Source organism: Callithrix jacchus, chromosome 2 (genome assembly GCF_049354715.1).
Source record: "Callithrix jacchus isolate 240 chromosome 2, calJac240_pri, whole genome shotgun sequence".
In the NCBI taxonomy this organism is placed as follows: domain Eukaryota; kingdom Metazoa; phylum Chordata; class Mammalia; order Primates; family Cebidae; genus Callithrix; species Callithrix jacchus.
In genome coordinates, this window is record NC_133503.1 from 109,913,039 (window position 1) to 109,940,027 (window position 26,989).

Below are 26,989 nucleotides of genomic sequence, written 5' to 3' on the forward strand. Positions count from 1 at the left end.
AGAAATCCATTGTAATTTCTTCTCTTTTATTTCTGATTTTATTTATTTGAGCCTTTTCTTTTTTTCTTAGTTCTAGCTAAAGGTTTATTGATTTTATTTATCTTTTCTAAAAACAAAATCTTAATTTCACTTATTTTTCTCATTGGTTTTCTCAACTCCATTTAATGTATTTCTACTATAATCTTAATTGTTTTCCTTGTTTTAGGGTAATTTTTCTTTTGCCACGTTCTTAAAGGGCAAACATTTATCTGAAGTCTTTCTTCTTTCATAACAAAGGCATTTACTGCTATAAACTTCTTTCCTAGCACTGCATTTGCTGCATCCTGTAAGTTTTGTTATGCCACATATTTCTGGTTTCCAAATAGCTTTTAAAATTCCCTTTGATTTCCTATTTGACCGAATGATTGCTCAAGAGTGTGTTGTTCAGTGTATTAGTCCATTCTTTCATTGCTGTAAAGACATAGCTGAGACTGGGCAATTTATAACAAAAAGAGGTTTAATCGGCTCATGGTTCTGCAGACTGTAAAAGCATGGCGCTGACATCTGTTTGGCTTCTGAGGAGGTACCATGGAGCTTTTACTCATGGTACAAGATGAAATGGTATCAGGTACTTCAAAGGGCAAAAACAGGAGCAAGGAGGAGCAGTTACTACACACTTAAAATAACCAGATTTCATGAGAACTCACTATCATGAGGACAGCACCAAGCCATGAGTGATCAGTCTCCATGACCCAAGCATCTCACCAGGCTTCACTTCCAGCATGGAGGGTTACAAGTGACGTGAGATTTGGCCTGGAGTTATATTCAAACTATATTTTTTAGTTTCTACATATTTATACATTTTCCTGTTTTCCTGATGTTATTGATTTCTATTTCTATTCTATGGAGGTTGAAAAAGATACCTGGAATAATTTCAATCATCTTAAAGTTGCTAAGACTTTTTTGTGACCCAGCATGATTTATCCTAGAGTGCATGCCATGAGCATTTGAGAAGAATGTGAATTCTTCCACTGTTGGGTGCAAAGTTGTAAACGTGTCTGTCAGGTCAATTTAGTCTATAGTGTTGTTTAAGTCAGTGGTTTCTTTATTGATTTTCTGTCTAGATATTCTATTCATTATTGTAAGTGGAATATGAAAGTCCCCTAAATTATTTTATGGCTGTCAATTTCTTGCTTCAGATCTGTCAATATCTGCTTTATAATTTAGGTGCTCTGATATAGTCATACTAATTGTCGTATCCTGTTGAATTGACTCTTTTATTATGTAATGATCTTTTTTTGTCTCAAGAGATAGTTTTTGACTTAAAATCTATTTTGTTTGATATAAATTTAGCAACCTCTGCTTTGCTTTGGTTACCATTTGCATGGAATATCCTTTTCTGTCCTTTTTCTTTCATCTTACATGTGTCTTTAAATTGAAAATGAGTTCTTAATGAACAGATACAATTGTTTTATTCATGTTTGCCTATCCAGACAGTAATACTATTAAAATGTATAACTGATGAACATATTTTTATTAAATGAATAAATGACCAGCATTACTAAAAGTTCCTTTGTGTGTGTGTGTGTGTGTGTGTGTGTGTGTGTATAAACAGCTTAGCTATATAGATAGACAGATGTAGATATAGATATACAGGATTTAAGAGTCCAATTTTTGTTGAGTCATCATCCTTTCTGTATTCCCAAGATTTCTGTTTTCTCTGCATTTGTACCTGACTCTGGACTCTAATTCTCCTTCACCCAAGTAATCCCTCTGTATTCCAATATGTCTTTCCTTATTAGGCTGAATCTTTGTTGCCCTTTTTTCCCCATTCTATTTGCATTGGGATTTATTTTATATTCATGTCATTTTATTTATCCAAACCTCTTAGGAAAGTTCTTAACATCTAGCGAGAATAGATCTCAGTATAGATATTATAGCTATATGATCAGACCATAAACATTTAGCCCCCCCAATTCTGCAAGGCAGCACTATTTACACAACACTGGAACCCAAACTAAAAACAAAGTATCTTCAGAATACAAAAAGGAAACTAAATTTACTAAGTATCACACACACAGACACACACACACACAGACACACACACACAAATTAATACAAAATGCAAGAATGACGAAGTTAATGGGTCCTAGGGTTAATACCTGGGTGGTGAAATAATCTGTATGACAAAACCCCATGACAGAACTTTACCTATGTAACAACCCTGCACTTGTACCCCTGAACTTAAAAGTTAAAAAAAAGGAAAATAAACTTTTAAGAATTATTTTGAGATGGTATCTATTTCAGCAAAACAATGTGAATGTGAGCTATGGGGTAGACAGGAAAGATAACTTCATTAAACAGAACTGAAGAAAATCTGTGTTGGAATATAAACTGTTAAATGAAAGTCTGCTTTACTTCTTCAGTTTACTTCACAAGTCTTGCTTCCAGATTCATGGAATTAAACTACTGGAATACTTACCTTCGAGGATGATTGGCATCAAACAATGTGTTATCATCATCCTCATCATCTTGTTCTAAAGGAGTCAATTCCATGTTTTCTATGTTAGTGTCCAAAACTCCGTATCTCCTAGTCTTTCGGTTTCTTCTTCTCATCCTATTAAATGTAACAAATTAATAAAAATTATTTAATATGGTGTAGAGGATCCTTAGTTTATATTTATTTGTAAATTAAAATAAATTTTCATTCTGTTTCTGACATAGAAAGCACTCAATATCAGAATGGTTACATTTCATATATGCAACAAATTTACCATCTGGGATTAAATTTCATGAAACAAAACCTACTCCTACATGTTTATGTGCCATCACCTGTTTCTTCTGTTTGACATACTCTCTTCTCCCTGTGTCAACCAATGGTGTTGACAAATAACTTTTAAGCCTTAGTTCAAGTACCATACTTGAAGCCTCAATTTTTAAAGGCTTAGGTCAGGTACTCCTTTATTGAAACATCCTGTTCCAGCCTTTTCCCCATGTCCTCCATGCTTTCCTACCCCTGTGAAGATGCCCCTCTAAGAAACTGTATGCATATCCATGTTCACAGACTAGACTGATAGCTCACAACTCTAGCCATACACCAGAATTACCTGGGGGTATTTTTTGGAGCCCCATGTTTAGGCTATAACTGAATCAAAAAGCACAGCAAAAAGAATTACATATCAATATTTTGTTGAGATTCTAAATGTGATTCCAATGTGATATAAAACCACTATCTGAGATCAGTGGTCCTTGCAGTGTGTTTCTCTGGATCAGCAGAATAACAGTCACCTAGGAACTTATAAGAAATGCAAATCTTCATGGCTAGCCCAGACTTAGTTAACAACAAACTTTGAAGATGTGGCCCAGAAACCTGTGTTTTAACAAACATTTCTTATGCTTTTGATGCATACTCAAGTTTGAGAACCACTGCCTTAGAGAAACTGAAAAGATTCAAGGGTGCTTAACATTCATTATTATTAGCTGTGTTTATGAAATCTCATGATTTAGAGCCCTACTTCCAGTTGGTGTCTCAAATAACTTATTCTTTTCCTTAATTTTCATTCCTATGTGCCGATGTATATATCTATGTGGTGTTTATTCACCTGTGTCTCCCACTAAGTGCTATATGAGCAGCAACGAAAACTGCTTTATTCACCACTGTATAACCACTTTCTAGTACAGTGATATATCAATTAAGATATTCCTCAATTAATTATTGAAGGTCTGAGTGACTTCTACCATGGCAATCCAAAACCATGACCCTGAAAGGAATGCCTAAATCATCTCCAACGCAATAACTTCAACTCCACACATAGGAAAATGTGTTTCACAAGAGTGTCCATTGGAATTTAAAAATAAAATAGAAAATATTTCAGCAAGTTATCACAAATAAAATTAGTTTGCATAAATCCTGATTTGATCTGCATAACATAGTAAGTGGAATAAGAAATACTTAAGCTATAATATCAACTGTAAAGAGCAACGTGAGCCTGTTCAAACATGACAGTGAAGCCCCTGGGGGGAAAAAGACCTTGAACAAATACTTGAGTCTTCCTAAGCATCAGGTATGGTAGTAGCTTCTGGATATAAACTGCCTGGTCTCAGTGTTAAAATTTATAAAATGTTACTAAAGTGTGAACGAACAGAAACCAAGAAAATTTCTATCAATCATTACCTATAGAGCTATATATATATATACACATACAAAGTGATGGAACAGGAAACAAAGTTAAGCATAGTATTTAAAGTTACAAATGTACCCAATAAAAGAGTCAATAAATATTAGTACTAGCAAAAATGAAGCAGTATGAAGTAAAAAGAACTTGTTCTTTCATGGTGAGAAATTAATGTTTAGGTTGTTACATTAAGTATATGTGTGTGTATGTGTGCACACACACACACCATGTAGACCAGAGGTCTAAACTTCCTCTGTAAAAAAATTAGATAGTATTTGACGATCTGTAGGACACATTCTGCTATGTATTCATTTAAATTTTCATTTTGTTTCCCACCCTTAAAAATCTATAGATAGATGATAGATAGATAGATTGACAGATAGCTAGATAGATAGCTAGACATTCTTAGTTCTTAGGCCTTACAAAAACATCAGCAGAAGGAATTTGGCCTGTGGGCTATACTTTGACAGCCTCTGATTTAGACTCATAAAAATAATTAGCAAACAAACAAAGAAAAAAAAATAAAATTATTGTCTATGGAAAGTAGAACTAGAAAAATAGGCTGGGTATGGTGGCTCATGCCTGTAATCCCAGTACTTTGGAAGGCTGAGGTGGGCAGACCACCTGAGGTCAAGAGTTCGTGACCAGCCTGGCCAACATGGTGAAAACCTGTGTCTGGCAAAAATACAAAAATTAGCCAGGTGTGGTGGTATGTGCCTGCAATCCCAGCTACTTGGGAGGCTGATGTAAGAGAATCGCTTGACCTCGGGAGGCACAGGCTGCAGTAAGTTGAGATGGGGCCATTGCACTCCAGCCTGGAAGACAGAGTGAAGACTCTGCCTCAAAAAAAAAAAAAAAAAAAATAGAAAAATATAGGGAAGTAAGTTCACTATTGTGCTTTTGAACCATATGATTTAATGATACCTGCATGCAATCATTTGATTTTAAAAATGATTACATAAGAGTGAAACTAGTTGGCAACATAAGTTAAGGATATTGAGAATTATAATTTCTCTTTCCTTTTGTCAGCCTTTTGCTCAGTCTTCAAAGCCATATGGGTTCCAAACATTCTGACAATTTTAGTCAATAAAAAAGAAGTTAATGCCATGTGAAATTGTTTTTGGAAATAAACTCGATTCTTCCAGGTCATACATATCAAACAGTCAATATGTTAACCTGTCATTGTTAGTCACAGGACATGTTGGCAAGTCTTAAAAAAAAATGATGAACATAGAGTTTAAAGACTTCAACATTTAGCTCATCTGATGTTCTTCTCTACATCCAAAGTTTTTACCATACCTTCAATGATTTCCAATCTTTCAATGAGTGGTCAAACTAGTTTGCCTAATAATACTATTTTCCCTATCCATGTACAGCCTAAACATTTGACTGTAGTGGTTTGGACCTTTTATTTTATTCTAGCTTATACTGTTCTTTAATTTAATTGTATATGTAAATACTATCTTCTAAAAATGAATCCAAACTATTTAGAAACAAGTTTGGATTGTTGTTTAGAATCTATTCCATATATAAAAATAGAATATTGTTAGGCATCAAGTCAATGGGTGATGCAGTTCAAATTTAAACGAATTTACTGTTTTATTATATGTACTGACTCATCTAAAAATGAGTCAAGAATACTGCATATTATTAAATAAAATTTAAACTTGAAATGTAATTTCTCTTAAAATGTCTTTCCTCAGTCCAAAGATATATGCAGTCATAACTATGTGGTCATATAGCTACATGGCCATATAAAAATATTAAATATAATATAACACACACACCACATTATTATATGGTGTGATTTATCTCAAGGTAGGAAAAAACAATTATAAATCTTTAAAATAATTTGGGTGATTCAACAAACAGTACTGAAAATACTAACAAACACTAAATGTAAAATAAAACATACATTAAAATACGCCAACATTTTAAGTAAAAAGGCGACTTTGTTGGGAGGGATAGCATGGGGAAAAATGCCAGATGTGGGTGAAGGGGAGGAAGGCAGCAAATCACACTGCCATGTGTGTACCTATGCAACTATCTTGCATGTTCTGCACATGTACCCCAAAACCTAAAATGCAATAAAAAAGGGGACTTTGTCTTTTAATATGCATTGTACATTATTTTTTAACAAAAGAAAAAGAGCTTTAATATCTATGCAATTTTAATAGCCACAGTTCTTTTCCTACAAATGAATGTCTTCATTAAGCTTGTGATACCCAAACTTGTCTATATGCGTGCTGACAATTACAAATATATACACACACATGTAGATACAGACATAGATATGCACACTTTTCTACTAGACATAGTAAATGCATTTGGAAATACAAAAACAAATTATGCCAGCTTCTAATGAAAATAAAAATAGGGACTTTATCTACAAGTGTTTACAGAGGAAAGTACAAAAGCCTGAGCAGGCAAAAGAAAATATCTATATGATTACTCATATAAAATTACATTCACTCATCACATGGTATGCTCAGACAAATTATCCCGGTCAGACACTTTCTAGGTATTCAAGTTAATATTCAAATAGCTGCCTTCATATAGATGCAGATTCCTTAATATTCCAATATATTCAGGTTGGTAAAAATGACTTCCCTTCTAATAACATATATATAAGTTAGAGTATCAAAATAAAGCCAAACCACAAAAGTAAGCTTGATAAAATTTTATGTAAAAATACGTGATGACATATAAACAAAACAGAATAAAATTCCATTTCATTTCACTGCTCTATGAAAGGGAGAACACCAATCAATATAAGTTGCTGTAACTTGATATATCTATCTAGTTTGATTTAAATTTGTTGTAACTTGCTATATCTACTTAATTTTATTTTTTCCCTTCTGTTTTTTTTTAACTGAGCATCTGTAGGGTAATATAATTCTTAATTTCTTTTTTAGCACATTTAAAACTAGACTGAGGAATATATTATTTACTATACAGACACATACACTACCCTGTGTGGTTAGACATAACAATGAAACAGAGTAAATAACAATCTATAACTAAAACAAAATTTTTGTTTTAACTAGTTTTAGAAAAAAGTGAACTAGTGACCAAAAATAAATGTGAAATTTCTTTTTTTAACCATTGAAATATAAATGAATAAATATTAGTGAATCACAATTGTAGTTGTCTATACTATTCATCAGGAAATTCAACCCAATTGAATATATGACACATAGTAAAAATTCTTTTGATGAAATTGACATCATTCTCATCTTTATTCCCCATTTCCACCACCCAATCCATCAGTTGTCAGTCCGACTTCTTCAAGAATCAGACACTAATAAGGAATGTGTTTGCGTGTTACAGCTTGAATTATGTCCTCCAAAAATTCATATGTTGAAGTCCTGACCTTATTTAGAAATAGGATGTACTTTGAGGCAATAGACTTTATAGAGGTAATCGAGTTAAAGTGAGATCATGAAGGCAGGCCCTCATCCAAGATATCCTTATAAAAAGGAAAATTTTGGAGATAGACATGCACACAGGCAGAATGCCATGTGAACATGAAGATGTCATCGAAAAGATCAAGAGAGGCCCAGAGGAGATCCTTCCTTTGTAGACCTCAGAAGGAACCAGCCCTGGCAGTACTTTGATTTTGAATTTCTTGCCTCCAAAACTGTGAGACAATAAATTTCTGTTGTTTAAGCCACCTCACTTGTGGTACTTTCTTGCAATGGTTCTAACAAATTAATACAGAATACAAGAGATGTATTAGAGAAGGGCCTGTGGAGGATAAAGAGACAAAAGGGAAGGTGAGGAGATCCCACAAAGGGTGATATAGGTCTGACACCTATGAAAGAGTGGAAAGGAAGGATGACCAGCTAGAACGAGCTGTAGCTTGCAATGCACTTTTGAAAGAATCTTGACCAGGCCAGTGGCATGCCTGTAAGCAAAGGTTGCCCATTAGAGGAGTTCCCTGTTAGTGAGGATGGCCAGGCTCTGCTCTACTCAGTCATTGGCTAGGGTCAAGCTTAGGAGTTACCACCCTGGCACGAATGCTGTGATAGACCCAAATCTGTGACAGCAGAGGATGTCAACCAACTTTACTTCCTGTAGCATGTTCTCTTGAAAAAAGGTCTGATCCGTGTATCTCCATGGCTGCCATAATCACAAGGAACTATTGATTGTACTTCCTAAGAAACATTTAAATTCATTTATATTGCTTCACCATACCACTGCTATCCTATCATGTCTTCCTCTGTTGACTAAAATAGTTTCCTAATTCACTATCTCTACCTACTCTGGTCACTCACTAACATTCCCTTCATACTCTAAAACCTTCAGTGGTTTCCTATTATTCAGCATCAAGTAATGAGTCTGTAATATATGGCCTACAAAGATGATCACAGGATGGTTCATATTTTCATCTTTAGCCTCACCTTGTTCTTCACTCCACATTCCACTCCAGGTTCTCTACTTCAGCCACACAGCCTTCTCTCAGTCCCTCATGATGTCCATGCTTTCTCTGCCATTGGCCTCACACTCTTCTCCCAGCTACCACAATACTGCTATGTGAATGCCTGTTCATCTTTCAGTTGTCAGCTTAAATACACTTCCTCGCAAACCCTTTTCTGTTCTATCTAGCTAGGTCACAGACTTCTACTATTGGCTTCCACTGAACCTACGTACATGTCCTTTAAAGTGCTTATGAAAAGATCATCTGTATACTTATTTAAGTAACTATGTGTCATCCCTACTAGACATTTGGTTTTGTGAGAGCAGGAGCTATATCTATTCTTATTCACCACAGTAGCCACAGCACATAACTTCTGCCATAAAATCGATGACTGATAAATATTGCTAAATAAACTGACTAATATATATATATATATATATATATTCACATATATTCACAATATATCTATTTTCTCTGCATTAAAAAGATGTCTAAAACTGTATATATAAATTATCACCTTGGAATAAAAGAAGCCTGAAAGAATATTTCCAGATACATACCACAACAAAATCTAAGGAAGCTAGTCAAACTTTAAATCCTAATATAGACCTTTGGAGGTCAACAGTTTTCTGACTCAGGACAAAAAAAAAGTACTAGAACATTTAAATATACTAAGCATGTACTCACATCAGGAGTTCTAAGATTTCATTTAGAATGTTTTAGGTCTGGTCATAATCTACCCTAACTACAATAACTAATATTTAGCTTTTATCCTATGCTGAGTAGTTTTATTTTTGTCCTTTGGGTATGTAAATTTACCATATTCTATAAACACAGTTTTCCTTCATAAACACTATGAATAACTGAAGTTTATTCTTTCAAAAGCCAAACTGGTTTTTTGTTCTAATTTTAACTACTCAGCATTCTATATGGAGCCATATTCAATGCTAAAAATAGTCCTGCCTTCTTACACAGAAGATAATGAGATTTTTAAAAAAGTCTCTTTTTAATCTCTCAGGATCATTATAATTAGTGACCTTGACGTAAACTCCCAGGAACTATTAAAATGTATGTGACTCTATGTTGCAGTTCACAAACTATGGTATTTTGAATTTCTTTAGCATGTTTTCATTATTTTTTTAAAGCCCTTTCTATTAGCCTGACAGTTATCAAGCTCTTTCCCCTACCACAATCTTAACCACATGCATCATTAAGTAGAAGGTTCCTCCAACGAGGTATCCTGCTACTGCTGAATTCCAGTAAAATGCTCACTGCTAACACCCAAAAGTCAAAAAAAAAAAAAAAAAAAAAAATCAAAAGCATGTTCAGAACACTGCAACCTTGTTTTCCTTGATATATAACTTTTCTCTCCCAACTCCTTGTAATTAAGTACGTACAATCAATTCCTGTGCTTAGATTTGTCTCCTGTTTGAGGGCATATTGGCAAATACCCCCAGGTAAAGTAAATCCTAAATCACTGTTATATAGTTTGGCTTTGAAGTATTCCATATGAGAGTATGTAGCACAGTTTCCTTGTCATTTCTCCTCTTTGTCTTTACATGGATTTCTTTGTTTTCCCTTTTAGGCCCTAAATCTCAGGATGTGAGTCTTGATAATTCTGACCTCCATTTCTAAAAGTTCAGCATGGATTTATTTCACAATCAACATTAAAGTCCTATCTACAGTTCAGTACACCAAGATTCATCCTTTGTGGCCTCTCACTGGTTCTATAACTAATGTTTTCCAAATTATCCTATAATCTTTTATTCCCTTTAAACTGATGCTGTCTACAGTCCCATCAGATCTACCATCTTGCTAATTATAGATTTAGCAGTCAGGTACCACACAGGTATACATATAGATAAATATACATATATAAAAATGCATAGATTTAAGATATAAATAATACAAGTTTATACATATTTATAATGCATAACATTATTTGAATATATATTTAAAGCTTCTATTTTATAAGTGAGAAAATTAAAGTATAGAAATAAAAATAATAATAGCAATGATTTATGAGATGGAGTTATTAAAAACATTATAGCAAAACTCCGCAGATAAATTAGAATTGCAATTCTAGATACAAAAACATCTGATAATGAAGAGCTGATGTTTCCTGTTCATGCACATATGCCAGGCATTGAGCTAAACAGTTCATAAACACTATATGATCCTCATAACAATCCTACAGGTTAAGTAGCCTCATTTCATCCATAGAAAGGTGGAAATTACAGAAAATTACATTTGGGACAGTGAATGGTAGAGCTAAGATTCATACATAAGTAACTTGACTACTGAGTCTGAGTTTTAAACCATTGAGGAAAAAGGTATTCCTAAGGAATCTAAGTAATTTTAATCAAGGTCACAAAATTAGTTGACAAAACAGTCTGCTGACCCTCAAAACAACTATCACACATTATACCAGACTAGATAATTGTTTTAGTTGAGCTATATTGTCCAGTTCATCCTTATGTAGTAAAAAATAATAACTTGGCAGCTACTTGCATTAACAAGTACAATTATGTTGTTTTGATTAGTTGTTGTTCTGATGAGTCTCTCTCTTAATCAGTGTAATAGATTTGATCAGTGTAATAGAATCTGCTTTGTTTAGAGGCGACTTTCTTCTGGCTTAACAGAAACATGATTTTGTTCAGAGAGCAACTGAGCCCAGCCCTAAGGAGTACATAATGGCCATAATAATCAATTCAAACCAGTCATGAAAATATAATTTTCCTTTTGCTAGTCATTGTCTAGGAGTAAGCAGATGAAGCAGTTCAGACAAATGAGATAGAAGGGGATGTCTCTGGTAATGGGGTTTCCAGGAATGATTTTTCTCCCTGATTAAAAAAACAAAACAAACAAACGCATAGAGAAGGCCCGTTCTCAGGGTCCTTTCTCTCTTTCCTGCTTAAGATACTATCGTGTGAGAATATATTATTTAGAGCAGAGGTAGCCATCCTATAGAAAAGCAAGAATAGAAAACTACAGAATTATTTTTATTTTTCTCAGACGAAGCCTCACTCTGTTGCCCAGGCTGGAGGGCAGTGGCATGATCTCAGCTCACTGTAACCCCTGCCTCCTGGGTTCAAGCAATTCTCATTGGAATAATTTTTGTATTTTTAGCAGAGATGGGGTTTCACCATGTTGGCCAGGCTGGTCTCAAACTCCTGACCTCAGATGATCCACCTGCCTTGGCCTCCCAAAGTGCTGGGATTACAAGTGTCAGCCCCCACACCCCACCAAAACATGGAATTCTTAATCATCTCCCAAAGCCACTGAATCAAACCTGGACCTGTTCATACACATGATAAGTAAATGACAACAAAAAAATATCTCCTTGTGTTTAACTCACTGTTAATTGGATATATTGTTTATAGCTAAATACCTCCTAATCGATAAGGACAATTAACATCTTAGTTTCTCTGAGCCACATTACTATCCTGTCACTTAGATGTATGTTACCTTGTGACACTCTTTTTTTTTTGAGACAGAGTTTCGCACCCAGGCTGGAGTGCAATGGCGCGATCTCGGCTCACCGCAACCTCCGTCTCCTGGATTCAGGCAATTCTCCTGCCTCAGCCTCCCGAGTGGCTGGGATTACAGGCATGCGCCACCATGCCCAGCTAATTTTTCATATTTTTGGTAGAGACGGGGTTTCACCATGTTGACCAGGATGGTCTCGATCTGTTGACCTCGTGATCCACCCGCCTCGGCCTCCCAAAGTGCTGGGAATACAGGCTTGAACCACCACGCCCGGCCACCTTGTGACACTCTTTAAGAATCTTTCAGGCCGGGCGCGGTGGCTCAAGCCTGTAATCCCAGCACTTTGGGAGGCCGAGGCGGGTGGATCACGAGGTCAACAGATCGAGACCATCCTGGTCAACATGGTGAAACCCCGTATCTACTAAAAAATTACAAAAAATTAGCTGGGCACGGTGGTGCGTGCCTGTAATCCCAGCTACTCGGGAGGCTGAGGCAGGAGAATTGCCTGAACCCAGGGGGCGGAGGTTGCAGTGAGCCGAGATTGCCATTGCACTCCAGCCTGGGTCACAAGAGTGAAACTCCGTCACACACACACACACACAAAAAAAAAAGAATCTTTCAGGCAGGTTCTATTAGCAATCCCTCCACTTTGAACAAACGAATCAAATGTTTGCTCAGCAATTTTCAGTCTAAAATAACACTGACACAAAAAAGCCCACTAACTTTTCATAGCTTAATTTTATATAATTTTCTCAGCCTAGCACAGTTTTCTCATCTCCTTGTAGATCATCATATCCTTTCCACCACATTCTTTCCTCAGAGATTTGGCAGCCCAATTTGAAGAACATGACTGTTTTCAAACTGGTCACTTTGGTGTCCTAGGTTTCTGTGGAGGTGTAGCCAATCAGTGCAATGTTGCTTTTAGTTAGCTTATACATTAGGGTTCCACCAAAAAACATGGAAAAATTATTAAAATAATGCGCAAGACATGACATCATGGAATCTATCATATCCACTGCCCCTAGTTCTCAGAAAAACTGCTCCACTCATACTTTTTTATGAATGGGCAGCAATGGTTATTCATATTTTCTACCATGAAAAATTGCTTATTTCCACCAGTAACTAATATAAGCCCGGGATGAGCACCTTTCTAAACTAGGACCGTCAATCCCTAGGCTAGATTTGAGGGATGATGGGGCCTAGCCTATAAAGATAAAATAACCCAATTGGAATACCAAGTTTAGGAAGTCAATATGGAAGAAAATATGCACATATATATGCACATATAAACAGGAGGCAGTTTTAATGGGTGATAAAGACTAAAGGAGTCAAAATGATAGTATATAGAATAAAGATAATGATGAGTCATAGATCACAAGAAAGTAAAAAATCAGAGAAGCCAGAAGCTATGGAATAGAAAAAAATATACATAGTAAGCAGTGGACAGGGAGAAGAAAATAAGAACAGGCAATTAAAGAGTAGATACATTTTGTTGATTATCTGAGGCAGCATCACTTTTTGAAGATTTAGGATAGTTCTGCAATGGGTATCAATGTGTATCTGGTATAGTACATATAATTTACAGGACCACACAGGGAGATTGTGCAGATCAAGCTAATGGTAAAAGTATTAAGTGTGTATTACTTCCAGGCTCAACAGAAATTTGTTTTACTATTTTGTAAGATGCAAATTTATACCAATGAAAGAGTAAAATATAATCAATCAATCACTTCAAGAACTCACTGAATAATACAGAAGAAATGGCAATAGTTCTGCAGGAGCTTTGGCACTCTTCCAGCAATATGACCTTTGGTCTATCACTTCATATGGTAGATATTATTAGTGTTCCTCAAATCTTGACCTCTCTCCCCTGCTTAGTACCTACTTACTTCCCATAGTAGGCTCAACACTAGGACTGGTCAATAAAACATGAACAGAAGTAACTGTGTCATTTCTAGGTTAAGGCATTTGAAAGCTCCTGTGCATTCTCTAGTGTCTCTCACCAAGCTCCAACAATTGTGAAGAACATATGCTCACATGGCAAAACCAAACATTAAAGCCAGCTACATTGCTGATACCACATGGAGGACAACTGTCTTGGAGGACAGTCCAAATATGCAGCTGAATTTTCTTAAAGGAAAAATAAAATTTTATTTTAAAGCCATTCAGATTGAAGGTGTTTATTCAACTGTAGCTTGTAATATCCTGATTAAAATTCTTAGCTTCTATCAGTTTACAAATTTGAAAAATTATCTATTATCCTCAGAGTGAGATAATATCTCAAATGAAATAAGATAAGGTTTATCAAATAATTTTATAAACTTTTCTGTAAATATCTATATAAATTTAAGGTGTCTACAGTATGCCTAGTGACAGGAAAAATAATAGTTCCTTTAAACAAGAATAAGTAATAACACATGGATATACTTACGTCATGTTTTATTAACATGTAAAATATATTAACAATGTGAATGTTCTATAGATTTTAGTAATAATAGAAAGTTAAAACTAAAACTACCATATGAACTAGAGGAATAAAGGTGTGTATGAAAAATTACACACACATATATATATAATTAGCACAGAAACATAGAGAAAATTTTATCATTTGGATGTTTTGCTTTACTATTGAGATGACTAATGGATACATAAAATTACAACATAACTAAAATCAAACTATACTATATGTTACCACTTTTACATTACAAAAACATAATAACAGTTCAGCTACACAGAATTGACATTACATGCCAACCAAAATCTTATAATCATCAATATCTTCATGTTATTCTATGAATTGTTAACTCTATACCAATTTCTTCTTCCAGAATAAAAGGAGTATTAAAGAATATAGCAATAAAAATTTCTCCAAAAACACCAAGGAAAAACCAATTTCTTAGGAAAATAATTTAAGTTACTATAAGATTCTCAATTTATGATTGAAGTATTTCTCTAGATCTTTTATGTCATACTGAACAATGCAAATTACCAACATATCTTTCAACCCAATTTCAACATTTTACTATATTTCTTATATTTTAGAAAATATCAAACATGAGTTATTTTTTAAATGTAGTCTTCAATAAAGATAAAATTAAAATCAAATGCAATAATATAGAAGAAAAATACTACAATGGGCACTGGAGATCATGACAACAGAACTTTGAAGAGTAGGAGTAGAGGTCATACTCAAGATATTTAGCTATTTAACAACTGGCAGGGTATAAAGATCATCTAGTCAGAATAGATGCTTTCTGTAGCAATGGGTCCAGATACACTGGTGGAGTGTATTCATAGAGCACTACCACCTGAGCACTGCTACTGGTTGACAGCAATGTTCAAATGCTGTTGATTTTGTTTTCAAAAAAATCTTTGTAATAACTAACCAGAAGCATCTCAATCTAGGTTCTCCATTTTGTCCTAAATTCAACCTCTATCAATTATATGGGAAGGCATTTTCTGGTTGTACTCTAATAACCTGAGGACTGCATTCATGTTATATATACAGTGATGAATTATCTGCACATTATTTTGGGTAAACACATGCAAATAATATACACCTGTTTAAAAGAAAACAAACAATTGACTTTTATGCATGACCATGTATCACGAGTTTTCAGTATGGAATTGGAATGAGTTAAAATGACTATATTATTGCAGGGTTGATATTAACACCTCTCTCACATAGCTACCTCATATTTCTAATCTTTATTTACATGTTTTGTTTTTGATTTCCCATACACTATTTTGGCTTTTATTCCTTTCCTTTCTCTTTCCTCCTCCTCCTCCTCCTCCTCCTCCTCCTCCCTGTCTCTTTCTTTTTTGACAGGATCTCATCTGTTTCCCAGGCTGGAATGCAGTGGTGCGAACAGGCAGCCTTGATCTCCTAGGCTCCAGTAATTCACTTCAGTTTCCTGAGTTGGGACCACAAGTCACCACAATTATTATTGTTTGTATTATTTTAGCAGAGATGAGGTCTCACTACGTTGCTGGTCTCGACCCCTGCACGCAAGCAGTTCTCATGCCTTGGAATCTCAAAATGCTGGGATTATAGGTGTAAGCCTATAATCTGATACACGCCCAACCTGATACATTATTGCTAACTTCCTTTTGATATTACTTCAGAAAATGTGAAAATCTACTATTTCCTAAATAAGGCATAAAAAACGAATAGTGTAGCAGAACCAACTATTATAGTCCACTGGAAATAATGTCATAATACAGGTATTCTCAAAATGGTCTGGTATCACATTGATTTCCCAGTAGAGTACATGTTCCATTCCATCTTCAAAGACAACCAGGAGTTAAACAAGAGAAGAAAAAAAGAATGAATGCAAAGAATTCCACTCCTGGAAAAATGTACTTCCATAAAAATATAGGGCACTAGAGGCTCGAACACAATATAAAATAAAAAAAAAGATGAGAAAGAATCTGATTAAGGAGGTAATTAAATACTAAACTAAAGAGTATGAACATTATCCCATGAAATGCTGTAGAACTGTGCTGCCCAATAGAACTTTCTGCAGTGATGGACATATTTATTCTGCATTGTTCTGTCCGATATAGTTGCCACTAACAACATGTGATTATTTACCTCTTAAAATGTGGCTAGTCAGCTGGGTGAAGTGGGTCACACATGTAATCCCAGCACTTTGGGAGGCCAAGGCAGGCAGACCACTTGAGCTCACTAGTTCAAGACCAGCTTGGGCAACATGGCAAAACCCAATCTGTATAAAAAAATACATTAATTAGCTGGGTGTGATGGCATGCACCTGTAGTCCCACCTGCTTGGGAGGTTGAAGTGGGTGAATGGCTTGAACCTGGAAGGCAGAGATTACAGTGAGCTGACCCAGACCTTGTTTCTAAATACATAAATAAATAAAAGAAATGTAGCTAGCGTATCTAATGAAGTGGAACTTTACATTTTATTTTTCATTAACTTAGGTTTTGTTAGTTTGAGACAAGGTCTTACTCTATCACTAAGGGTAGAGTGCAGTAGCGTAGCGTGATCATGACACACTGCAGTCTTGATATCCTAGGGTTGCATGATCCTCCCAAGCAGCTGGAACTTACAGGCCTGCGCCACCATACCCAGTTTCCATATATATATATATATATATATATACACACACACACACATACACACACATACATATATATATATATATATATATACACACATATATATTTTTACACATGCACATATATACACGTATATGTACACATATATGTGTAATTTAATATATATATATATATATATATACACACACATATATATATTTTATAGATAGGGTTTCACTATGTTGTCCAAGCTGGTCTCAAACTCCTGCACTCAAGAGGTTCTCCCACCTTGGCCTCCCAAAGTGTTGGGATTACAAACATAAGCCACTGTACTCAACTAAGTTTTTAAATAGCCACCTGTACCTAGTGGCTACCATATTGGACAGTATAACAATAAAGGATTATAAGCACACACATAACATGACAGATTTACATCTCAGGGGGAACACCATCCATTCAGTGTGGAAGAAAAATTGAAAAAGAGACAGTTGAAGTGGAGAAAAGTTAGAAACAATTGCACAAAAACCTAGTGATGTGAACCTAAACTAATGGAAGGTTAATTGAGCTCACAAAGCAGTTCTGTAGTCATGAAATAGTTAACAATTGAAATGGATGACTGTATGTAAGTCGTAAGCAAAAGAGAGACATGGGATGGCTCAGGTTTCTCGTTTGAGAAATTGTGTAGATGATGGTGTTATTCACCTTATAAAAGCATGCAACAAGATCTGTCCAGGGATAAAAATGATTGTTTCAAGCTTTAAACTTGAAGACAAGTCTGAATCATCCATCCAGTAAAAAGTTGGCTGGCTATACATATCTGTAATTCAGAAAGCAATTAACAGCTTAGAGGTGGCCATTAAGGAAAAGAATTTTTGATGGATGGCCCAGGGAACATGGACAGTGAAAGCAGAAAAAGTTTAAGAAAGGGCCCAGAAAACACTGACAGTTGGGAGGTCAAAGTCTTTCTTTTCCACAAAAATTGAATGGATCTCTGCGTATTCTAAGAACTAGACTGGGCCTTTAGGGGCCAAAGATGAGTAAGATAGAGACCCTGCTCTCCAGACATTAGCATTGTACAGAGTCCTAATTAGGTAGAAGAGTTCATGGAACAAGAAATTCATGAAGAAGCTGGGGATGAAATACTCAAGGAGTTAAGAAGAAAATATCAAGAGATGCCTCAGAAGCCAAAGTAAGAAGCAGTACACTGAGTGCTACAGAAAAGAGGGGGAAATATCCATGAAACGGAGACGATGTGGTTATTAACCATCCTCTGCATGAGTAATTCTAGAGTGCTAGAATTAGAAGCCAAATTGCAAAAAATGTAAGACAGAATGAAAGGTATGGAAATGGGAACATTTCAATGGAGAATCTCTCTCCTGTCCTATGGCAAGAGCTTTATTTATTCCTGTCTTCTCAATCTTCCTTTCCCACCCATATCTTTAATATTTCCTTCTATATTGGCTCTTTCCCCATTACTGGCATTTAAACAAAACTGTATAGTCCATTCTTAAATGCACCCCTTTCTATAACTCTCATCTAATACTTCTCCCTGGCCACACAGTTAAGAGTGAAATGAAATATATCCAAGAAGTAAAGATCAACTGAAAACAGATTCAGTTACAGGTCAAGTTTGTAAAAGATCATGCTGACTAGAGTTAAAAATTTCAGTCTTCTATATGAATATAATAGTTTTTGCTATGCCATAAGTGACTTTTCAACTAGCCTTGACCAATGGGAATGAGATTCAAGAGGAGCCTTCTCCAAATAGCTTGATCTCTTGCCATATTCTCAAAAGTTTAGTCTATTACCACAAAAAGCAGTGGTGCTCCTCCACTAGATAAGCTCCTTGATAATAAATATGATGTCTTAATTATCTTTGAAGTCCTAATGTTCAGAACAGTTTGAGAGATAAAACATTCAAATTTATCAGAAACAGATTTGTGTGGGTTTAAAGGTAGTTCATATATGATAACTTGTCAAACTACTTTACATAGTCCACATTCAGTATTGCCCTACAAATCTCTGCAGCCAGGGTGCCATACAAGCAAATGGTTATTGATATAGTGATACAAAGATCTCCTCAGCTCTTGAGAGCACTAGGCAGGGTCACAGGTGGAAAATATCAGGGTAGGTAGTCTCATACATTTACCCAAAAAAGGTATCAATCTCTATGTGTGGCATTATATGAGCAAGGTTAGGGAGCACTGTTCTAGCCTCAACACCCCCAACAAATTAGTACATCTTCACTTTTACCTCCTAGAACTGCACACATAACAAATATCACTTAAAAACAGAGCATTGTGTTATCACTTCACACTGATCGCCATGTCAGTTATGTCATCATCCTGGTATTTTGGCACTTGACCACATAACAAACTAACTTGATACTTCACAATATTTTAAGTGTATGAGTAAACATTTTGTGAAGGGAAGTTTCTTCATTGCAAAAAAAATTTTCCATTACTTGAGAACTTGGACTTGTTAAATGCATTTCCAAGTTTCTGGGTCTCTTTATATACAAAACATTTAACATAAACTGCCTGGCTAAATAAATAATGGCAAACCAGGACAATTTACACATGTTAGAAAAACTCCAGTTTCTAAGGATATATAAACAATTATAATGGAAGTTCCATGAAGGTGGGGATTTTCCTTGTGCACTACTAATCCTCATCACAGAGCTTAGTACTGGCACATAATAGGTGGTAAATAATATTTACTCAATAAGTGACAGTCATTAAACACATAAATGATTAAATAGTCAAAAGTACTCATAGTTTTGCTTAAATTAAGTGATTTCTAGGGATGTTTTATAATTTTGAAAATAGGGCTAGAACTATAGGACTTGCAGGAGAAAAAAAAAACTTAACTCATATTCTTAAGTAACAAGACAAAAGAGAAATGGTTATTAAACTCATATGCATAAATCATTAGTGACTTGCTTCACTAAGGTGGAAATATGTGTGACCATATTAACAGATGTTTCTTTAAAATATAACCATTCCCTGACTGTGTGTAGCAAATCAGGAAAATCTTTGGATGAGGGAAGGAATGTAGGGCATTGAGGTAGGAAACTTAATTATTTCACCTTGGCACAAACATGATAATCAATAAATATTAACTGATTTTTTTAAAAAAGTAAAATTTGGAGGTTTAACATCCAACAAAATCATATTTTTTAAACCAAAAGGCACTGGGCACATACTATCCACTTTATTTTTCTTTCTTTCTTTTTTTTTTTCATGTGCAATATCACTTTAAATTGGTTACTTTAAAAGACTACAGGGAGTGGCATGATGGGTGAACATGTAAGGTAAGTTCCAGCAGGTCCTACATGCACACCCTCGGGCAAATTATCTAACCTTGCTCAGCCTAAATTTCCTTAGCAAGAATAATATTACTTACTTTGAAGGTTTTTGCAAGAATTTGAAAATGCACATAAAGTATGTGACATTATATCTGACACATAAATTATCAATTAATAACTATCAGCTATTAGGATGGTAAGTAAAACCTCAAAAATAATCTTTCAATTACAAAGTATGGTTCTTTGAAAAATCCTAATGTTGTATCTTAGCTTATAGAGTTGGTAAAGCATTCAAAGTAACTTAATGTGTATTCCCTATATGCTATGTATTAGTAGGATCTGCATTTTAATGCCTTTTTATAGCACCCTTTGTGTACTTATCTTTATGATTATTTGATTAATGTCCCTCTGCTCCTCTATTATAGGTTGTGAAAGCAGAAATGCTTGTTTTGCTCAAAACTGTATCCCCAGTGTCCAGTACTGGTCAGCTGAATAAATATTGACTGCTTAAATAAAGGCTATCATGATAAATTTTATGCTCATCTCCATCATATGAGCATGAGCATCATATTTTCTTGAAATTGGAAAGACACTTGTTAAAGAGCATAGAGTTTTTCTTTTTTTTTTTTAAGTAGAGCGTTAAACCAATATTCCAAACTGAATAAAAAGTGAAAAAACAGCAATGGCATGGCATGAAAAAGGAAATAATTCCCTGCTTTTAAGGTAAGAATCATTATTCAATTATGACAAAAATTGCTTTTATATAATTATCATACATGCTCAAACTAACAACCATCTAGAGTGATTTCCCCCCGCCCCTAGCTTTATACAAAACTGTGGGGAGAATGTTCTACTGAGAGGAAGGAAATATAAGTATTAATTTAGATCTTCATATTTCTTTGTTCTATCAGTAAGTAACAATTACTCTTAAATTTCCAAATCCTTATCACCTACCTGTTCAGCAATATAATGGAGGAAAAGTGCTCATTCACTTATTCAGTGCCCATCATATGCTGCACATGATGTTTGGCACTGAGGATAAAGGGGAGATTAAAACATACAAGTCTTTTCTCCTAGAGATTAAGTTTTCATTTTAGGAAATCTTCTTTGTCCCTACCGTGTTCCTTCTACATGTATATATTTTACAGGAAGAATCTGACTGTTCTTTGGAATGTTTACTCAAAAAGGAAGTTATTGCTACCCACATATTCATTATAACTGAATTAGCTGAAAACAAAACACTTTGAAAGTCTCCTGGAGTTCAATGTAATAACATTTTACAAGTAAAATATTTTCTGCATCACCTCAAATCAGTTAAGAAAATAATGATTTTTGGCCCATTCTTTTCCCTTGGCACAAATAACTAATTTCAGTGCACTGTCACATATAGTGTTGAAATGGGAACCAAAATGAGCATTCACCAAAATAATGAAGAAAATTATAATCTGGAAGCAAAAAAGTATGAGTTCTGAACACTGCCCAGACACTGTTAGCATCAGTCAAGCCTTGGATGCCAGGCAGCCAACTAAATGTATGTAGGACTGGGGCTGCATGAATGTGTTAGATGCTGGTTAAAGAAAGCAGTTTTTATTAGCCACAGTTCAGAATTTGGCTGTTAACACACATCATGTTTCTGAGTCATCAAATAGAATCTGATTGGAAAGACTGTATCTGTCCAAGTTTTACAACAATAATGACAGAAAATCAATGGCAATAAATATGTGTATTTAAAATTATTAAAAAGGTGGAAGCAAAAGGAAAAACAAGCAAGGAATATCTCCACCAAATGATCATTATACCCATAATTTATATGTCAAAGAGATAGAACACTCAAGAGGTCATGCATTTTTATAGGAACTATATACAGACAGCATTAAATATCCATTTTATAGGAACTATATACAGACAGCATGAAACATTAGTTATATAGTGAGGAAAATAATTTGTTTTAATATTCTTTTAATCTTTCTTTATATCAAGAAGAAAGTCTCAATTTGGTGGTAATATGCTTTAAACACTTCCAGAACATTTTCTAACTTCTTTAACAGAGTGTGAGCACAGATTTGCCAGCCTTTGTAAACCAACATTATCTAGCTTGAATAATATTGCTTATACCCGTGGTTCTCAAACGTTTTGGATTTCTTTACATTCTTAATATTACTCAAGACTCTGAAAGAACTTACACTGATGTGAATTACACATAACAACTTTTAACATATTAATTAAACCAGAGAAAACCTATACATATCAACAGATTTAAAATAATAAGAGTAAACACATTACAGGTTAACATAACTCCCATGAAAAGTAACTATATTTTCAAAAGAGAAAAAAATGTAAAATCAATGACATTTAGATTTTTATTTCCAAATCCCTTTAATATCTGGCTTAAGGTGATAGAAGTTGTTAAAAAATAGAAACAAAAATAGGAAACGGATTTTTATATTGACTTCTCCATTAAATCCTTTGCAATGTGTTGTTTGGTTGAAACATACAATGTCATTCCATCTTTACACGGATATAAACTTGTAATAGAAAGAAACATTTTAACAGCCTTTTTATATACTACTGGTTATTTCTTTTTCATACTACTACACCAAAACTTGACAAGCAGTTTCTTCAAAGTTAGTTGCAATGTGGAATCTGAAACAATATCTATCAACTATTTGTAAGGCCTTTAACAGCATGTATTATTTTGAAAACAATTTTAATACTGTAGATCCCCTGAAGAGGTCTAAGAGGTCTAAGTGAAACTCCCACCTCTGTGGTTCCCTGGCCCACATGTCAAGAACCTCTGGCTTACACTATTTTTTAACCAGCCAAGTGATGTTGGTTTTCCATTCATGATCATAATGACTTGTTTAAAGGGAAACTTTTGCTTTAAATAATCAGTTAAAAGAAATATTTTAAATTATAATACAGAACATAATTATGGGAAAAATGTGCAGTAATTTGGAAAACAAAAAACCAGCCATCTGCAAACCTACCCTCTACACTTATTTTACAATGAAGGAAACTGCTAACAGCTTTCCTTCACCTTGTCTCTTTGCTGGCTTCTCCTAATTGTGAGGTCTTGGCTCTTTTTGCCAACTCTTCAGGAAGGTGATTCTCAAGTAATTAGGTAGAAGCGAATTACTTACGTGGCAGATTAAAGGCTAATACTAGTAAGGAAACACTGATAGTAAGGAAGAACTTTTCTTCTCCCGAATTTTATAAAAATAAAATAGCCATAATAAGGCACCTCTATACTACTATCAATCCACTCAAATACATATTAAATTCCTATTAAGTGGCAGCACTATACAAAAATTTATAAGACTCACAAACCTATTAGATAGATATCCTCTCTTTAAAGACTTTGCATTCTGATTGGCAAAATTTTGACCACTGGCAAAATGTAGAGTAGAAAGGCAGAAGTATTTTACAAGGCAAACTTGTCAAATTCAAGGAAATAAAGATTATATTCCCATCAGAGAAAGGGTGCCCTTTGAAGCTGACGTGGCTCGTAGGTGAGATGAAGAGATTTGGAGGTAGGGCGCTAATTTATAAACAAAAGGCAGCAATTAGTTGTGGGCTTAAATTGCCCCAAAAGTAACAGGCCTTTAAGACAGTCAAGTTACATTCTTAGGCAGGAACCCCTGATGTTGGGGAACAGGGAAAGGGTCACAGAAGTCAGCCTTGCTGGAGGAAATCACTGGCCTGCGCATCTCAGGCCCACGGGGGAGCCCCACCGAGGCTTTGCCTCACCTGACCGTCCTGACCACGAAGTACACCAGCACCGCGCCGCTCACCACCATCAACACTGTCAGGGCCCGCTGGGTCATGGGCTTGTCGCCAGGGTTGGGGCTCACAGCAAGGCCGCCACCCACTGAGCCTTCCCCGGCCTTCCCTCCGTGATCCTCCGCCTCAAGCCCGGCCCCGGGGCTGCTACCATTGCCGCCCTCGGAGCCCCGCGGCCCCGCAGCTTCAGCTAGACCACGGCCTGGCTGCTGGGCAGCAGTAGGGCCCGGTGGCAGCGGCGGCAATGTCCGTGGTCTAGGGTCAGGAGGCCCAGGACCTGGCGCGACCTCGGCTGCCTGTAGCAGCACTGCCAGGGGCCCGCTTAGCTCGGGCAGCAGCAGCAGGAAGAGGACGGAAGCCAAGAGGTGGCTGAGACAGCAGCAGCAATGCGAGGCCTTCATCGTTTCCAGACTGCTCTCTCACCACCCGGGGGCTGCCGGGCCCGCCACGCTGGCTCCAAGAGGGACCATAGGCGCAGAAGAAAATGAAGAAGAGGTGACCAAACGCCAGAGAGAGGCCCGGTCGTGGCAGGTGGCAGAGGCTCTGGCAGCTGCAGCTGCCGGGAGAACCGGAAGTTCGTGCATCTCAGCGGCCACTGCTGCTAAGGACGCCTTCGGTTGCTAACTTGTAGGGGCGGGTGCCCTCGGTGACGTCAGAGGCTTAGTGCCGAGTGCGCACGCGCACTTGTGGAACGCGCAAGGACTTGTCTTCTGGAAGCTTTTTGCTCTTTTCACTGTTAGTGAGGAGCGGTCAAAAATGCGTATTAACAAAGTAAGTAGCCAAAAATAGATTGTGTAATATGTACAGCAACTCTCTCCTGCAGGAACCTTGAGAGAATGGAAGCTCATAATCTGAATTTATTGGTGTCAAACTGCAATAACACATTTAAGCAGTAAGCCAGAGGGACTTAGTTTCCCTCAGCTGGATTACCAGCCTTAAGCATGTGGGTACCTCACCTCCCTTTCTAAAGAGTGTTTACTTTAGAAAACTTTAGCATTGTAATTTTTTTCCGCTTTTCTTTTCAGATGTAAATGTTTTTAAAAAGTTGTGGCCAGTTTTGTAGTTGAAAACTATCTCAAGGTTATGGAAGCCATGCCTTTGAAATATAATCAGCAAGGAAGATAGCCATCTCTTTTTTGTGGGAGGATAGGAGCCTAACCACTGTGGGCTTCTCCCTTCAAGTCTTAAAACCACCTCCTCTCGTGGAGGAGAAAATTTACTTTTCCTTTTTGGTAACCTCAATCAGCAAACTCAGGTAGCCCATGATTTTCCCAACATAGCTCTTAAAAACTCTTCACTACTGCTTTTTCTTTTTTTAAGTTGAGCTTAGAAGAGTTCTATCCCCTTTCCCGACTGCCAGTAATCTTCAATAATGTCTTCCTTGCCTGTTTGACTTAATAGTAATATGGAACTTTGATTTGTGCAGATAACAAACGAAAAATCTGAAGAAGATCAGAAATTAATATTTGCCAACTTATTAAAATGTGTTTATTCAACAAATTGTTTAGCGTTCCTACTCTTATTTATTTAGAGATGGAGTCTTGCTATGTCACCAAAGCTGGAGTGCAGTGGCGCAATCTCAGCTCACTGCAGCCTCTGTCTTCTGGGTTCAAGTGATTTCCCCTGCCTCAACCTCCTTACTAGTTGGGATTACAGGCATGCACCACCATGCCCAACTAATTTTTATATTTTAGTAGAGACTGGGTTTCACCATGTTGTCCAGATGGTCTGGAACTCGTGACCTCCAGTGATCTGTCCACCTCAGCCTTCCAAAGTGCTGGGATTACATTCTGATTATTGAGTGGTGAACAAATGTGACTGATCCTTGCTTCATAGAACTTAGGTTCAAGTGGTGATAATAATCACACTAATTTTGAAATCTGAATTGTGTTTTTAAAATGAAACATACAACCTATACTACAAATTTTGTAAATTGCTCTTTTAGGTAGAGTAGACAGGATTGTATATCTTTTAGCTGCTTTCAGGGAGCAGGGTGAAGCAGTTGCTTCTGACTGGCAGAATTGCAAGGATTAGGAATCTTAATGTTGAGTTTCAGTGTAAAGAAGCTCATTTGTGGTACACCCTTCCTAACGTCAGCTTCCAAATGGTATTTATCGGTAATAAAGTAGTCCTGGTGATTTCCCATCTTGCTTAATCAGAACTTCATTCCACATTACAAATGGAACAGAGTTTGTATTTAATGCCTCTCCCTGCCCCCACAAAAAATGGAATAGAGTTAGAAGTTAATGCCACCTCCCCAAAACATTCAACATCGAACTTGTCAAAAAAAGGAAAGAGAAAAAGAAAACGTGCATTATGTTTCCTTCTTTCCAAAATCTGATTTTGTCATGTGTTCTTCATCATGATTAATGGCATAATTCTCCCAGATGTGCAGGCATAAAACCTTGGTATCATTCATTACCCCAAATTCCCATCTGCAGCAGTCCTTGGCAATAACTGGGACATGCAAAGTGCTAAATGATTCTGAAATCTTAGAGTCAAACTATTGTTTCCAGATGATTAGAGAAAGGCATGTTCTAATGTTTCTCAAAATGTAGCTCTCAACCCAAAACAAAATCAGAAAGGCAATTTGTTAAATTTGAAGTTTCTGTATCACTATTTCAGAAATTCTAGACAGAGTTTTTGGAAGTGGGGACATGGACTATATATGCATTTTTAACAAACTCTTGGAGTGATTTTCAGGTACACTGAAATTTAAGAATCTCTTTCCTTTCCCTTACTACCTGCTTGCAGGTATTTTCATATCCTGTCCATTTC

General features: G+C 36.0%; 1 protein-coding gene and 1 long non-coding RNA gene across 4 annotated transcripts in view; one reads left to right on the forward strand and one right to left on the reverse strand.

Annotated features, from left to right (window-relative positions):
- The window catches only part of FAM174A (family with sequence similarity 174 member A), a 45,850-nt gene extending 21,069 nt beyond the window's left edge, over nt 1-24,781 (reverse strand). For all 3 annotated transcript variants that reach the window (XM_002744744.5, XM_017969764.4, XM_054252103.2), the window contains exons 1-2: nt 24,179-24,781; nt 2,462-2,596 (exon numbers count right to left, since the gene is read on the reverse strand). In XM_002744744.5, coding sequence (XP_002744790.1) covers nt 2,462-2,596; nt 24,179-24,612 — 569 coding nt within the window. In that variant the 5' untranslated portion in view covers nt 24,613-24,781. The remainder of the gene's footprint in view (nt 1-2,461; nt 2,597-24,178) is intronic.
- A 116-nt stretch (nt 24,782-24,897) lies between these two features.
- Nucleotides 24,898-26,989, forward strand: part of LOC103791482 (uncharacterized) — a 104,112-nt gene continuing 102,020 nt past the window's right edge. Inside the window, exon 1 of the long non-coding RNA XR_013532575.1 lies at nt 24,898-24,982. This is a non-coding gene — a long non-coding RNA (uncharacterized LOC103791482). The remainder of the gene's footprint in view (nt 24,983-26,989) is intronic.